This window comes from Haliotis rufescens, unplaced genomic scaffold, assembly GCF_023055435.1.
Source record: "Haliotis rufescens isolate VD_foot unplaced genomic scaffold, xgHalRufe1.0.p SCAF_9, whole genome shotgun sequence".
NCBI lineage: Eukaryota > Metazoa > Mollusca > Gastropoda > Lepetellida > Haliotidae > Haliotis > Haliotis rufescens.
This window is the reverse complement of record NW_025964383.1, coordinates 26,316,214-26,330,039: the sequence shown is the minus strand read 5'-3', so window position 1 is coordinate 26,330,039 and position 13,826 is coordinate 26,316,214. Positions and strand designations below refer to the sequence as shown.

At 41.8% G+C, this 13,826-nt stretch overlaps 1 protein-coding gene across 10 annotated transcripts in view; it reads right to left on the bottom strand.

Moving 5' to 3' along the window:
- LOC124129513 (hydrogen peroxide stress regulator 1-like) overlaps positions 1-13,826 on the bottom strand; it is a 68,732-nt gene that overhangs the window by 16,392 nt on the left and 38,514 nt on the right. Inside the window, exons 2-4 of one of the 10 annotated variants that reach the window (XR_006860405.2) lie at positions 8,521-8,850; positions 5,816-6,162; positions 2,229-2,863 (exon numbers count right to left, since the gene is read on the bottom strand). The exons of 3 other annotated variants lie outside the window; for them this stretch is intronic. Coding sequence is in view for 5 of the 7 variants with exons in the window: in XM_046493004.2 (XP_046348960.2) it covers positions 8,528-8,850 (323 nt within the window). In the remaining 2 variants the exon portion in view is untranslated. Of the gene's footprint in view, positions 1-357; positions 700-2,228; positions 2,864-5,438; positions 6,163-8,520; positions 8,851-11,523; positions 12,963-13,826 lie in introns of those variants that run through there. 6 more of the 10 variants (XM_046493085.2, XM_046493004.2, XM_048391355.1 and 3 more) reach the window with 6 other exon arrangements.

Sequence of the window (13,826 nt, the reverse complement as noted above, 5' to 3'; positions counted from 1 at the left end):
TTACGCCGCTTTTAGCAATATTCCAGCAATATCACAGCGGGGGACACCAGAAATGGGCTTCATACATTGTACCCATGTCGGGAATCGAACCCGGGTCTTCAGCGTGACAAGCAAACGCTTTAACCACTAGGCTACCCGACCGCCCCGAATCTGTACGAAACAACCAGGCGCAATAAAACTGACAAGTCTGCAAATTATCCCTGCCCAAAGTCCTTAAACTCTGAAGACCATTCTCTGTGCTGCCTTGTGAGAAAAACACTGACAAGTTTACCTTCAGCTAAAAAAAAACATGGTTTGCAAGGAGAAAATGCATTACGACAGGAACTCTAAATGATGTGACAATAAAAAGTTCCTGACCTAGACATCCAAAACAAGGATTTCATTTCTGTTTCCAAACTTGGCAAGTCTTTTTGTGTAAAATCAATGCTTGTCTATAGTTGTACTGTTTTCCACAGTCACATGCGAAAATCAGCTTATCATGAATGGCTCCCACATGGTTGGATCGAGAACCGGAACTAGAGAAGAGCTTGTCACATTCTGGGCATGGGTATTTTCCACCAATAGGTTTAGGGTAAACTCGCTCCCTCCTACAGCGCTGCAAGCCATGGGACAGAGTTCCATGTTGATATATGTTCTGGTTTGATTCAGAAAAAGAAGATTCTCGGAAGATACCATAGCTGTCCCAGGTATCGGGAGTATCTGGAAACAAAAAACATGTGGGTCTCGGTCACTCATGACATCTTGAGATTTATGATGCTACAGCCACTTTTGGTTTACTTCACAATATCACTCAGAACCAGTCGTCTAGCCATCAGCTTTTGGAGGTGGAGCGTGCAGTGAAGACGCTAGCAGGTATGAATGGATGATATTGTGATTTGGATGGGTTTTAAATCTACATCCAACCAGTAATAATCATCGGGTGGTCAAAATGGTGGCCTGGTTGACTGTGTATTAAATTGTAATGGAATGCATCTCTGCATTAATCCATGCTGACTAATATGAGCATCGGGTGGTCAAAATGGTGGCCTGGTTGACTGTGTATTAAATTGTAATGGAAAGCATCTCTGCATTAATCCATGCTGACTAATATGAGCACCGGGTGGTCAAAATGGTGGCCTGATTGACTGTGTATTAAATTGTAATGGAAAGCATCTCTGCACTAATCCATGCTGACTAATATGAGCATCAGGTGGTCAAAATGGTGGCCTGGTTGACTGTGTATTAAACTGTAATGGAAAGCATCTCTGCACTAATCCATGCTGACTAATATGAGCATCAGATGGTCAAAATGGTGGCCTTGTTGACCGTGTCTAAAATATCCAAATGGCATGGATAGCTGCTCAACAAGAAAGTTTGCTTCAGGCTTGATTAGTTACAGTGTGCTGTAATGTGGTAGTCGACTGCACGAATCACTTACTCACTCACATCTGAGCTCAACATCAATGCTCTCACTGAGAAACAAGTCAACACTGAATGTGTTAACTAAGTAAAGAGATAAAGGTCAAGATACAAATTTTTTATTGTGACCTTTCATCGAACAAATACACAAGGTGAGACCACAAGAGTATCCATCCATGTTTACGTTAGAAAATGAGAGAGAGAGAGAGAGAGAGAGAGAGAGAGAGAGAGAGATGGGAAGACAGCCATTTTCTCTGTCCAGGGTTGGGCGGTCGGGTAGCCTAACAGCTACAGGACTGATTACATGTTGTGGAGGGGGCGGTCGGGTAGCCTAGTGGTTAAAGCGTTCCCTCGTCACGCCGAAGACCCAGGTTCCATTCCCGACATGAGTACAATGTGTGAAGCCCATTTCTGGTGTCCCCCGCGGTGATATTGCTGGAATATTGCTAAAAAGCAGCGTAAAACCATACTCACTCACTCACTCACTCACTCTATCCAGGGGTACAATAAAATGTTGGCGTGTTTGGTAGTGAGGCGGGAAGGGTGACATTTCAATATTCTATTTGTCATGGGCTAAGACAACTTGAGACAATATTGTACGCTTGATTACTGATAATACATATACATATATACATGTCATAATACATAGCTTTCCAGATACACAACTGAGTGAGTGAGTGAGTTGGGTTTAACGCTGCTTTTAACATTATTCCAGTTATATCGCGGCGTGTCAGCTTAATGTGGGAGGAAAGCCCGAAGTGATGCAGGTCTCAGACGTTTACCACTTCGGTGAAACACACGAGCACGGGTATGGTGCTGACAAACCTAGAAACATAATTGGGGCGAACCGGGATTCGAACCCACAATCATAGGTTTCTGGGGTGCCCAAGGGACTCAACTCTGCACAGCAAATCACGGCGCCTTAGACGACTGGGCCACCCGTGCCCCGTTATGTTTTTAAGTTTGGGTTATGCTTGTACACAGATGTGTGACTGATGCACTGATGTTGGTAAAACTATGTTGTAAATCAATGGCCGCCACACCATCACAAAGAGAAAGTTACAACAGTGAAAGTTCTGAAGTCTTCATTGTGTGCAATGTACTGCACAAATGTTTACGAAACACTGTCCCAAGAGATCAATAATTCCATCAGTCTATATCAATTGCTTTCCCCTGTTAAAATATACCACACATGACTTTTCATGGCGTTTCAATGCATGACTGTAGTTGTACTGTTTTCCACACACACAACTATACACAACTTTATCATGCACAGCTCCCACATGGTTCCATCGGGCTCCGGAGCTGGCAAAAGTTTTGTCACAATCTGGGCATGGATATTTTCCTTGAACTTGGTTGGGGTATACACGACCCCGAATGTTTCTACTGGAGGCGCCAAGGCTGGGATCAAAGTCAATAGACTGCCCAACCATGCTTGACCTAATACCATCCCAAACTTGATGACCTGAAATTAAACAAAAATCTGATCTAAATTTATTATTCTACCGATTTCATTATAAATAATAACAGGACATTTAAGCTAAAATAATTTCATGTTCATTTTTGATTGTTAGACTGTTTCAACTGGATGATCAAAAGAGATTACTTTGGTTGTGCTCATCTTCCTGAGTCAAGGGAGTTAACTGACCATAAATGTCCAGTTTCCGCCCTTGCCGAACTAGGCTGGAATTACTAGGCACAATCGTTGCACCACCAGTGGCTATTACGAGTTATGTCCCTTCTATGCCCCTCCTATTGACCAATCAGATTCCACCTCTCATATCACTTTGCATTTGCTTCAAACAAAATAACGGTCAAGACGATTTGATCGATAATCAATGTCTATATTGTAATAAAACAGGTTATACTCCGTGAAGTGCATCAAATCACGTTAGCACCTTGATTAAAAGCATGAAAGAATTTGCAAAATATCTGTCGACGCCCAGTTGGCAGTGCACATGCTTTGCAAATCCTGCAGTCGACCGAAAACTGCATGTTGAAATCCATGTTGTTCACAAACCCGATGTCTAGTTTGTTACCCTATTTTGATTGGACTATTGAGTCTCCTGGGTACTCAAACCCAGCCCTCAGCATGGGTGAAGGCTTTCACCACTTGGCTGTCAATACTGTCTTCTCGCCCTTAGTGTTTGAGCATTAATGTCATTGAGAAATGGGTGGATGGGTGGGAAGAGTAAGTGAGTGATTGAGTGAATGAGTGAGTGTGAGGGTGAGGGTGAGGGTGAGTCAGTGAGTATGTGGGTGAGTGAGTATGTGGGTGAGTGAGTATGTGGGTGGGTGGGTGGGTGATTATGTGAGTGAGTGAGTGGGTGGGTCGGTGAGTGAGTGAGCGAGCGAGTGAGTGTGTGGGTGAGTAAGTGAGTAAGTGAGTGAGTGAGCGAGTGATGCCGACATAAACAGTACTTCAGTTACATGAAGGAGTGTCAGCCTACTGTAGGAGGGAAGCCCGAAAGTGATGCAGGTTTTAGAGCACAGGTATGACAGCATCCCAAATCTGCTTCAAACTTTCACACCAATTTATACAAGCCCGATTTTTTTTAAGATCGCTGACATTGCTAAAGATCTACATTTGTAGAAAGGCTCACTGATTCTGTTCAAGCAAATCAGTCACAACTGTGAAATAAATTCAGTGCTCTCAAGGAGACTTCCTGTTCAAAAAAGCATGTATACGTGTCGACACACATTCCCATTAAGTAACTGCAAGACAGTTGACTGACATTGTTCACATTTTCTACACGTCATCACACTGACCTACCTGACTGTAATACAGTTAATCTTTCTGCACTTCAACATTTGAGTAAAAAAACATGACTTAAAAACATTAATTTTTATTCCGAGCATAAATCATCATGAAATTTTCCTGAAAAGAAATATTCCTAATTTTATATACAACACGACAATGGCCATGACTTTCAACAAATGCAGAGAAAAAAATATCATTTATGAACAATGAGTGGGCATGGCTGCTTAACGACTGACCATTGGATATTCTTGGGGCGCCTGGGATTTTATTGAAAAAATTAAACTGCTTCATATTTCGGTTCATTGTTGACATTAGGAGGAATTATTTGCAAGTACTATCAGTAGCAGACATGTTTATTTTTGTGTCTACATATGTGTAGCAATAGAATTTAGTCTCCACTAGATATTTTTTAAGGTTGTCATTTGATTACCTCTGAATTTCAGACAGTAAAAAATTGAAATTTAGGTCGCATTGGCCACCCTTTTAGTCGTAACATATTGATTGATCATAATACTTGGCAGAAAATCAATTCAGACCCTGATGAAAATGCACTTGGTTTCCCCCATAGTCTAGTCATGTAAGGCCATTAATATTTTGTTTGTTGGTATACGGATCACTTTTCTGACATTTTTTTTAATCTGCCGTCTCTAATGGTATATGAAAGAAATTAAAAAATAAGTTAACATGAAACATGACTAAAAATAGTTTGTGTTGAACATAGGATTCATCCCGAAGTACGAAATAACGCAGAGCGAAATGTTTACCACAACCACTTGGATGTAATGCCATGAATTTATTTTATTTTATTTATTTGTTGTTTCATGACACACATGCCATGAAGATCCATGACAACAGGATGAATAAAGTAAAAACAACGATATCATAGTGAGACTTTATGATCATACTTGTTCCTTGTTCCTTGTTCAGACATGCTTGTCCCTCAATGCTGATTGGCTGATATAAAGTTGACCTGTTGCAACCTTTAGAGTATAGGGTGAATAGGATAAAGGTTCCTGCGGATAAAAGCCCCCAAGGTCAAAAGCCCATGATTGAATGTTGAGTGAGTGAGTGAGTCTGGTTTTACGCCGCTTTTAACAGTATTCCAGTTATATCACGGCGTGTCAGCTTAATGTGGGAGGAAAGCCCGAAGTGATGCAGGTCTCAGACGTTTACCACTTCGGTGAAACCCACGAGCACGGGTATGGTGCTGACAAACCTAGAAACATAATCGGGGCGAACCGTGATTCGAACCCACAATCGTTGGTTTCGGGCGTGCCAAAGGGACGCAACTCTGCACAGCGAATTGCGGCGCCTTAGACGACTGGGCCACCCTTGCCCCATGATTGAATGTTGAAGAATAGAATAATACGTCTGATTTCAACATATCTTATGTTTTCCTTAATACTGGGCTTTTATCCCAGTGGCGTTTTTATCTTAGTGACGTTTTTATCCTAGTGGGGATTTTGTCCGGGTGGGCTTTTGACCTGTGGAGCTTTTACAGGCTTTTGTCTTCCCCCTATGGATATAACCTCAGATCTTGATGCTGAGAGGAATTGTATCGGATTAAAAGATCTGATTTTAATGATTTGTAAACATGTGTATAACAACAACTGCACACCACAGATAGCCATACTCAAATTGTTTGGCACCAATTACCCAATTTTTTTTCAAAATATATTTCAGCTCCCCAGGGGTCTTTCAACCACAATGCTGAGTCTTTTTGTGCCTCACAAGGTTGTGTCTGTAGTTGAACTGTTTTCCGCAGTCACACGTGAACACTACTTTATCATGCACTGCAGATACATGATGCCATCTTGTTCCTGAGTTAGAAAACACCTTGTCACACTGAGAACAAGGGTAGTTCCCTTCGATAGGTTCAGGGTATGGTCGACCATGACCTTTGCGATTCAGGGGGAATAACTCTTGTCCAAATTGTTCATCTACTTGGACAAAAGCGTATGATGAAATGGGCCCAGTAAATCTGTTATCGTAACCATGACAACCTGAAAGCAATAAAAATATTTTTGAGTCCTTGATTTCACCAAGTTACACTACAGAAAGACGGACATCGATGGGAGTATGATCTTACCAGCATTATCAATAAGCTGTTAATCTATCATGCAGTCACACGATGTATTTGTTGGCAATCTCATTAAAATCTTATCTAGGTTCTCGCTGCCGCTAAACAGAGATCTGAGGACATCCCACTACGGGTCATGTCAGAGCGACCTTTTGCGAACATTGACCGACCACTGAAACAAATAACAAGAAGTCGATATCAGCCAATGAGAAATCAGCTTTCTCGAGCTTTACAACACTCGTTTCAACCTGGCGACTTCCATTTCAGACACAGTTCTCGATTAACATTTTAAAAACTGAACAAACGAACATTCCGGAATGTCTTATATATGGTTGTGATTGTATGGCAGTGCTTCACACATACTGTGCAACGCCTCCTCTGTTCAAATGTTTATCCCAAGGAATCGAGCGACAGACAATATTTTGGACAGAATCACTCGTGCCGGCCGTAACTGTCATTCAGAATACCCCGTTTTAACCTTTTCGAGGTTGCATGATTAGAAAACACATTCCGACTGTCACTTTCACGATCTGGTAAGCATCGCTTTGATTGGTCAGATGAAAGGTCGTTCTGACGTGACCCATCCTCAGATCCTTGTTTAGCAATAGGGAGAAATTAGATCTGAATTTAATAAGAGTCTATTCGTTGGTTAATTGTGGGAAACTGGGGTATATTCATTCCACTGCCACCAATAACAACACATAAATATTATACAGAAACTGAACAAGGAGTTGTCTCATACAAATTGTTGCTCTCAGACAAAAATTGGGGCAATAGTAATGTACAATCTGGATAAATCTCTTGGTTGGGTGATGATGTATCTCTAACTATTTTGCACTTGGATCTTGTTTGATTAAGGTCGCCTGTACATCATGGCTTCAGAGAACAGAATATTTGCAGAAGAAAACACAAATTTAATACACAGCAATTACAACAACAACAAGAGTTTGCCACTAACGTGGCTATATCCCCCGCCCCTGTTGCAGAATTTATGACATAATAAAATCTAAACAAACTCTAATCTTTTTTAACCGAGGTGGAACTTGTCATGGAAATTGTAAAAAAAAAAAGACTTTGGAACCTAAGTCCATCTTGTTGCCATGGAAACGTAAAAAATAAAATTTCTAAAATTTCTAAATAACAAAAGGCACCAGTTCAGCATGTACCTGACAGACCTGCAAAGTTTCATGAATAAATATTGAATGGTTTATGAGTTATGCTCCGGAAACGAACCCTACCCTCACAGAACCTTAGTCCATCTTGTTGCCATGGAAAGGTAAAAAATACAAATTTCTAAAAATTTATAAATAGCAAAAGGCACCAGTTTAGCATGTACCTGACAGACCTGCAAAGTTTCATGAATAAATATTGAATGATTTATGAGTTATGCTCCAGAAACGAAACATGACGGACGTACGGACGGACAGAGTCCGTTTCTATATAAAAAAGTTGGGCGGGGGATAAAAATATTGTTACACTGTTTCCCAACATCCTACAAGTGACAACCATATTTCCAGGATATTAGTCAAAAGTAACGCCTGATGTCCTGATATTTATCGTTATGTAAATGAGGGAGTGAATGTCACACTGCCTACAAGCGAGCGAGCAAGCGAGCATGGTTTTACCCCGCTTTTAGCAATATTCAAGCAATATCATGGGGGACACCAGAAATGGGCTTCCCACATTGTACCCAGGTGGGGAATCAAATCTAGCCCTTGGCCTGACGAGCGAATGCTTTAACCACGAGGCTACCCTACCGCCTACAAATAATCGATTCTGGATCAAACAATCCAGTGACTGAAAAAATGATTACCGTATTCGACGTAATAAGCGCACAGGGCGCTCTCAAAATTAGAAATAGGTGGCTCTTATGAGAATATTATTTTGGTGGAAAAAAAACTAAGTTGAAAGATAAATTTCGTGGTTTATGCTGACAGCCTGAAATGTTTATCTACGACAGATATATTTTTCCAGAATTAAATTGCCCATGATTAAGGGTGCATATAACACACGAGTGCGTATCATACGCAAAAAAATAAGACTTGTGTACATTGATCAATCGGAAGGGGTGCCAATTGGGATTGTTCCCTAGCCATTATATTAGCAAATATCGCCGTGGGAGCTTATTAGAGCGGGGCGCTTATTACGTCGAATACAGTGATGTCCTTGTGCCACGACATGTAATCAGTCGTGTAGCTGTCATCTGTTTCATACAAGCCCACCTTCATGAATTTAATTGTCAAATATGTATCAAAGTGTTAAAAACAATAACATCGATCACCTCTTTTCTAGCTGGACGCTTCAACACAGACAGGACAGACTTTCTTGTGATGTATCAAACTCGATTCATAGGAGTACACTTTACCACAGACGCAGGTGTAAGACATTCGTTCATGAAAAGATCGGATGTGATTTCGCCTTGAGCCATGACTTGCAAACACTTTGTTACACTGAGCACAAGGGAAGCCTCCTAAACTAGACTCAGTGCTGGCCTGAAGTCTGGGAACCTGACAGAACCTAACCGGGTCCATGACAGAAAACTGATTGTGTCCATAATCCCAGATCTGATTGTTTGGCAGACTCCTAGTCACACCAGTGTGACCATGATTATCTGAAAACAACAAAAAGAAGGATTCTAGTCCAAGCATTGAGGAGGGAATGCCACAATTTTCACACTTGTTGCTATCGCCAACCAGACAAGAACTTCCAGCTCACAGTGTACGGGGAAGAGCTCACAGACTCTTTTAGTCATAAAGTTGAATTGTTGGAATGGGTCGGACTGCCATTGAGTGAGTGAGTGAGTGAGTGAGTGAGTGAGTGAGTGAGTGAGTGAGTGAGTGAGTGAGTGAGTGAGTGAGTGAGTGAGTGAGTGAGTGTGTGTGAGTGAGTGAGTGAGTGTGGCTTTACGCCGCTTTTAGCAATATTCCAGCAATATCACAGCGGGGACACCAGAAATGGGCTTCACACATTGTACCCACATTGGGAATCGAACCCGGGTCTTCGGCGTGACGAGCGAACGCTTTAACCACTAGGCTACCCAACTGCCCCCGTGAGTGAGTGAGTGAGTGAGTGAGTGTGGCTTTACGCCGCTTTTAGCAATATTCCAGCAATATCACAGCGGGGACACCAGAAATGGGCTTCACACATTGTACCCACATTGGGAATCGAACCCGGGTCTTCGGCGTGACGAGCGAACGCTTTAACCACTAGGCTACCCAACTGCCCCCGTGAGTGAGTGAGTGAGTGAGTGAGCGAGGGAGAGAGTAAGTATGGTTTTACATCGCTTTTAGCAATATTCCAGCAATATCACGGCGGCGGACACCAGAAATGGGCTTCACACATTGTACCCATGTAGGGAATCAAACCCGGGTCTCCGGCTAACGATCGAACGCTTTAACCACTAGGCTACCCGACCGCCCAAGTACTTTGAGAAAAAAGTGACACAGAGAGGACTGAGTCTTTTTAAAAAATAAAGAGTTGAAGTTAGTATTTGTGTTTGTTTTTGTTAGGCATGTCGGTGGCATCAAGTTTTACTGAACTTTCGATTAATTTGGATGATCTCTCGTATGGGATGACCCAATGATCAATGATGGTTTCACAACCAATTTCTTAAACTATAGAACAGTCTTAAGTCCAACTACCATTGTCACATTTTCTGGTCATTCAATGACATGAATCACACTACCACATCACATACCATCAAAAAGGTCTTTGGATGGTCAATGGCTTCAAAACAACAACAGACAAAATTGGTTTCTTGTAAATTTAATGCAATATCAGACAATCTGACATAACTATACACAAGACAATAGTCAAACTGTCTGAAGAATTTACATCATGATCAGCACAATTCCATCGTGGCATAACATGGGCCATATTTCCCAGGTCACATATGTCATGAGGACAAATTGCCAACCGAATCTGTGATTGTCATGTTTCACTGGGTCGGTACAGTCCAGATTCATCAGGTTTCACTGTATACAACATGAACATCATTCTTTAAAACAACTTCACACACACAGATGGACAATATTCAAGAGTTTTCCACTAAATTCAGCCATCTGGGCCATCAACTATTTCATTAAAATCAGATCTTAGTTCTCGCTACCGCTAAAAAATGATCTGAGGACATCCCATTAGGGGTCACGTCAGAACGACCTTTCATCTGACCAATCAGAGCGTCGCTTACCAGATAATGAAAGTCGGAATGTGATTTCTAATCATGTAACCTCAACTCCAAACGATAGTTACGGGTTTAACGACAGGATCTATACAATCTAAACCATCTATTAGCCATTCCAGAATATTCTTTTGTTCAGGTTTCAAATCTGTAATCGAGAATTTGTCAAAATATGTTTCGAAGCGTAGTCGCCAATTTGAAATTAGTGCCGTAAAGCACGAGAAAGCTGCCTTCTGATTGGTAATTTCATTGGTCAGTCAAAGTTCACGAAAGGTCGGTCTGACATGACCCGTAATGGAATGTCCTCAGATCTTTATTAGACGGTAGCGAGAACTAAGATCTGATTTTAATGATATTGGGCCATCATCAATGGCTAAATGACAGAAAAAGGAACCAAAACGTTTCATAAACTACAGACCGAATTTTGGCTTACCGCTGCTTTGAACAGTATTTCAGTCATATTACAGCATGTCCACTTGATGTGATAGGAAAGCCCAAAGTGATGCATGTCTTATGTGTTCATCAATTTGGTGAAACCCACAAGCAATGGGTATGGTGCTGACAAACCTAGAAACATAATCGTGTCAAACCTGGATTCGAACCCATGATGATAGGTTCCTGGCAGCCCTAAGGGACACAACTCTGTATAGAGAACTGTGTTGCCTTCAACTGGGTCGCCTGTCTCCGTAATTCGGAATTCACCTGTTCCCCAAATTCCTAATTCACCATATTGATAACCATCCTATGCAGAAGGATCATGTAGTCAACAGTTGTTTAATCCCGCAACATGGTGTCTGGATAGAGAACCGAGCCTGGATGAGGCAAACCACAAGCCAGAGATGAAAAGTATGACCAGCATAGACTCCTGGAGACCCCAAATCTTAAAGGGGGTAGAGTTTGACCACCTGACCCATCTTAGTCCTGGGGGGCACGGGTTGCCCAGTCGTATAAAGCGCTGCAATTTGCTGTGGAGAGTTTCGTCCCTTCGGCACGCCAGAAACCTATGATTGTGGGTTCGAATCCCGGTTCGCCCCGATTATGTTTCTAGGTTTGTCAGCACCATACCCGTGCTTGTGGGTTTCACCAAACTGGTAAGCATCTAAGACCTGCATCACTTGGGGCTTTCCTCCCACATTAAGCTGACACGCCGAGATATAACTGGAATACTGTTAAAAGCGGCGTTAAACCCAACTCACTCACTCACTCTTAGTCCTGACAATGAGGTTCCTTTAGTGGTCTTTACGACAATGTAGGTTACTGGGTATGGATCCTAGCTGAAAACCTTTACAGAAAGATGTCTCAACAGACTTCAGTGTGAAACTCTTAGATCCGAACTTCAGATCAAGTCTTTAGAGTTGGAAGATCTGTAACACTTGACACCTTTTATGGATAACAACTTCTTTACGGTTTGTAACAATCTTTCAGGGATCGTTCTCGATTGTTCATTGCTCACCTGAAATGTCATTACAAACAACCCCGAAATGTTGCTACAAACAACCCCGAAATGTTGCTACAAACAACCCCGAAATGTTGTTACAAACAACCCCGAAATGTTGCTACAAACAACCCCGAAATGTTGCTACAAACAACCCCGAAATGTTGTTACAAACAACCCCGAAATGTTGCTACAAACAACCCCGAAATGTTGTTACAAACAACCCCGAAATGTTGTTATAAACAACCCCGAAATGCCGTTACAGACAACCCCGAAATGTTGCTACAAACAACCCCAAAATGCCGTTACAAACAACCCCCAAATGTTGTTACAAACAATAAATACCATATTCGACGATATAAGCGCCTTGGGCGCTCTCAAAATTAGAAATAGGGGCCCCTATTAGAATATTATTTGGGGGCTCTTATTAGTTAAAAGATAAATTTCGTGGTTTATGCTGACAGCCTGAAATGTTTATGTACGACAGATATATTTTTCCAGAATTTAATTGCCAATAAAACGAGTGCATATAACACACGAGTGCGTATTATATGCGAATCGGGGAAGGGAGCGGTGCGAATTATATGCGAATAGGGGTCGGAAGGGGTGCCAATTGGGATTGTTCACTAGCCAATATATCAGCAAATCTCGCCGTGGGCGCTTATTAGAGTGGGGCGCTTATTACGTCAAATACGGTAAGTTGTTATCCACAAAAATTGTCATTCCTTATCTTCAGAATATTCATCAAGACTTTTTCCCAAACCGGCACAAAGACTCATTTCTCATCAATCTGTGGATGGTCACGATGACGGTGTGATGCACATCGGACATGTCTTTTTGTGATAAACTAGGCTGGACTGATAGGCGTATACTTTGCCACACAAACACGTGAAAGAAACCTTTTCATGAACAGACTTCATGTGATTCCATTTGACTCCGTAGCTAGTGAAGGTCATGTTACACTTGGAGCAGACATGCTGGTCAGCCTTGGGGGGGTTGTTTCTTTGATAATATTCGGGGAAAACGCGAGAAAACTGATGCTGCTGTTTGTTCATCCTGTTTAGTTCAACACCCATGTTACCATGGTAACTGGTGAAACCACGGACACCTGCAAGTAACAAAAAGTCCTTTGTCGAATCCATGTAAACATAAAATGTCAACGCCAGAGAACAACCAGTATTGATTATCTGCCCAAACAGATTCCATTGGGTGCAAAAGGCAAATTAGTGGTGAACAATATATGAATGGATCACTCAAAATCAGTGACACCAGGTGTTGGGGAAAAGGGTGAGCATGACCCGCTCTACCAGCAGAACCCAGCACTCACACAATTTGCATAAAAAAGTGATTTTTTGTTTGTTGCCTAATGCCGCATAGCAACTGCCTGAAATACCTATAAGTAAGACACCCATTTAAAATGATGAAGGACAGCGAGTTGGCCTAAATGCCATTATACTGAATGTACTTCAGTGTTGGGGCTCTTGAGTTGGTGAGGTGAGGTGAAATTGGGTTTAACATAGCGTCCAAGATTATTGCACTTATATAGCAACGTGCATGTACGTGTGTGTGTTTGTGTGGCTGCTTGTACTAGTCCAGACTGATGCCGATTTATAGTGCTAGCACACTGAGATACCATGCCACAGTTTAACATGAATACCCCACTCTGACACAGTATACTGACTCCGAGCCGACCAGTCCTTGTTTTAGCCCCTTAATGACGAGCGCCAGACAGGGTAACATTGATTACAGCAGGCATGGGTTGCTTAAGACCTATTCTGCCCCAGATCTTCACAAGTCTTGTACATGTACAGATCCCATGAGTATTTCAACTTTAACATCACAAGTTCTGACAAGGGGCCCCTGACTCTTATGCATAATTTGGAACACTTGTTTTGGTCATAAAGTCTGATGAATACTGAAGCAATGATCGATGAAAGTAAAAGAAGTTTATCATATAAAGGATAGTGTTATC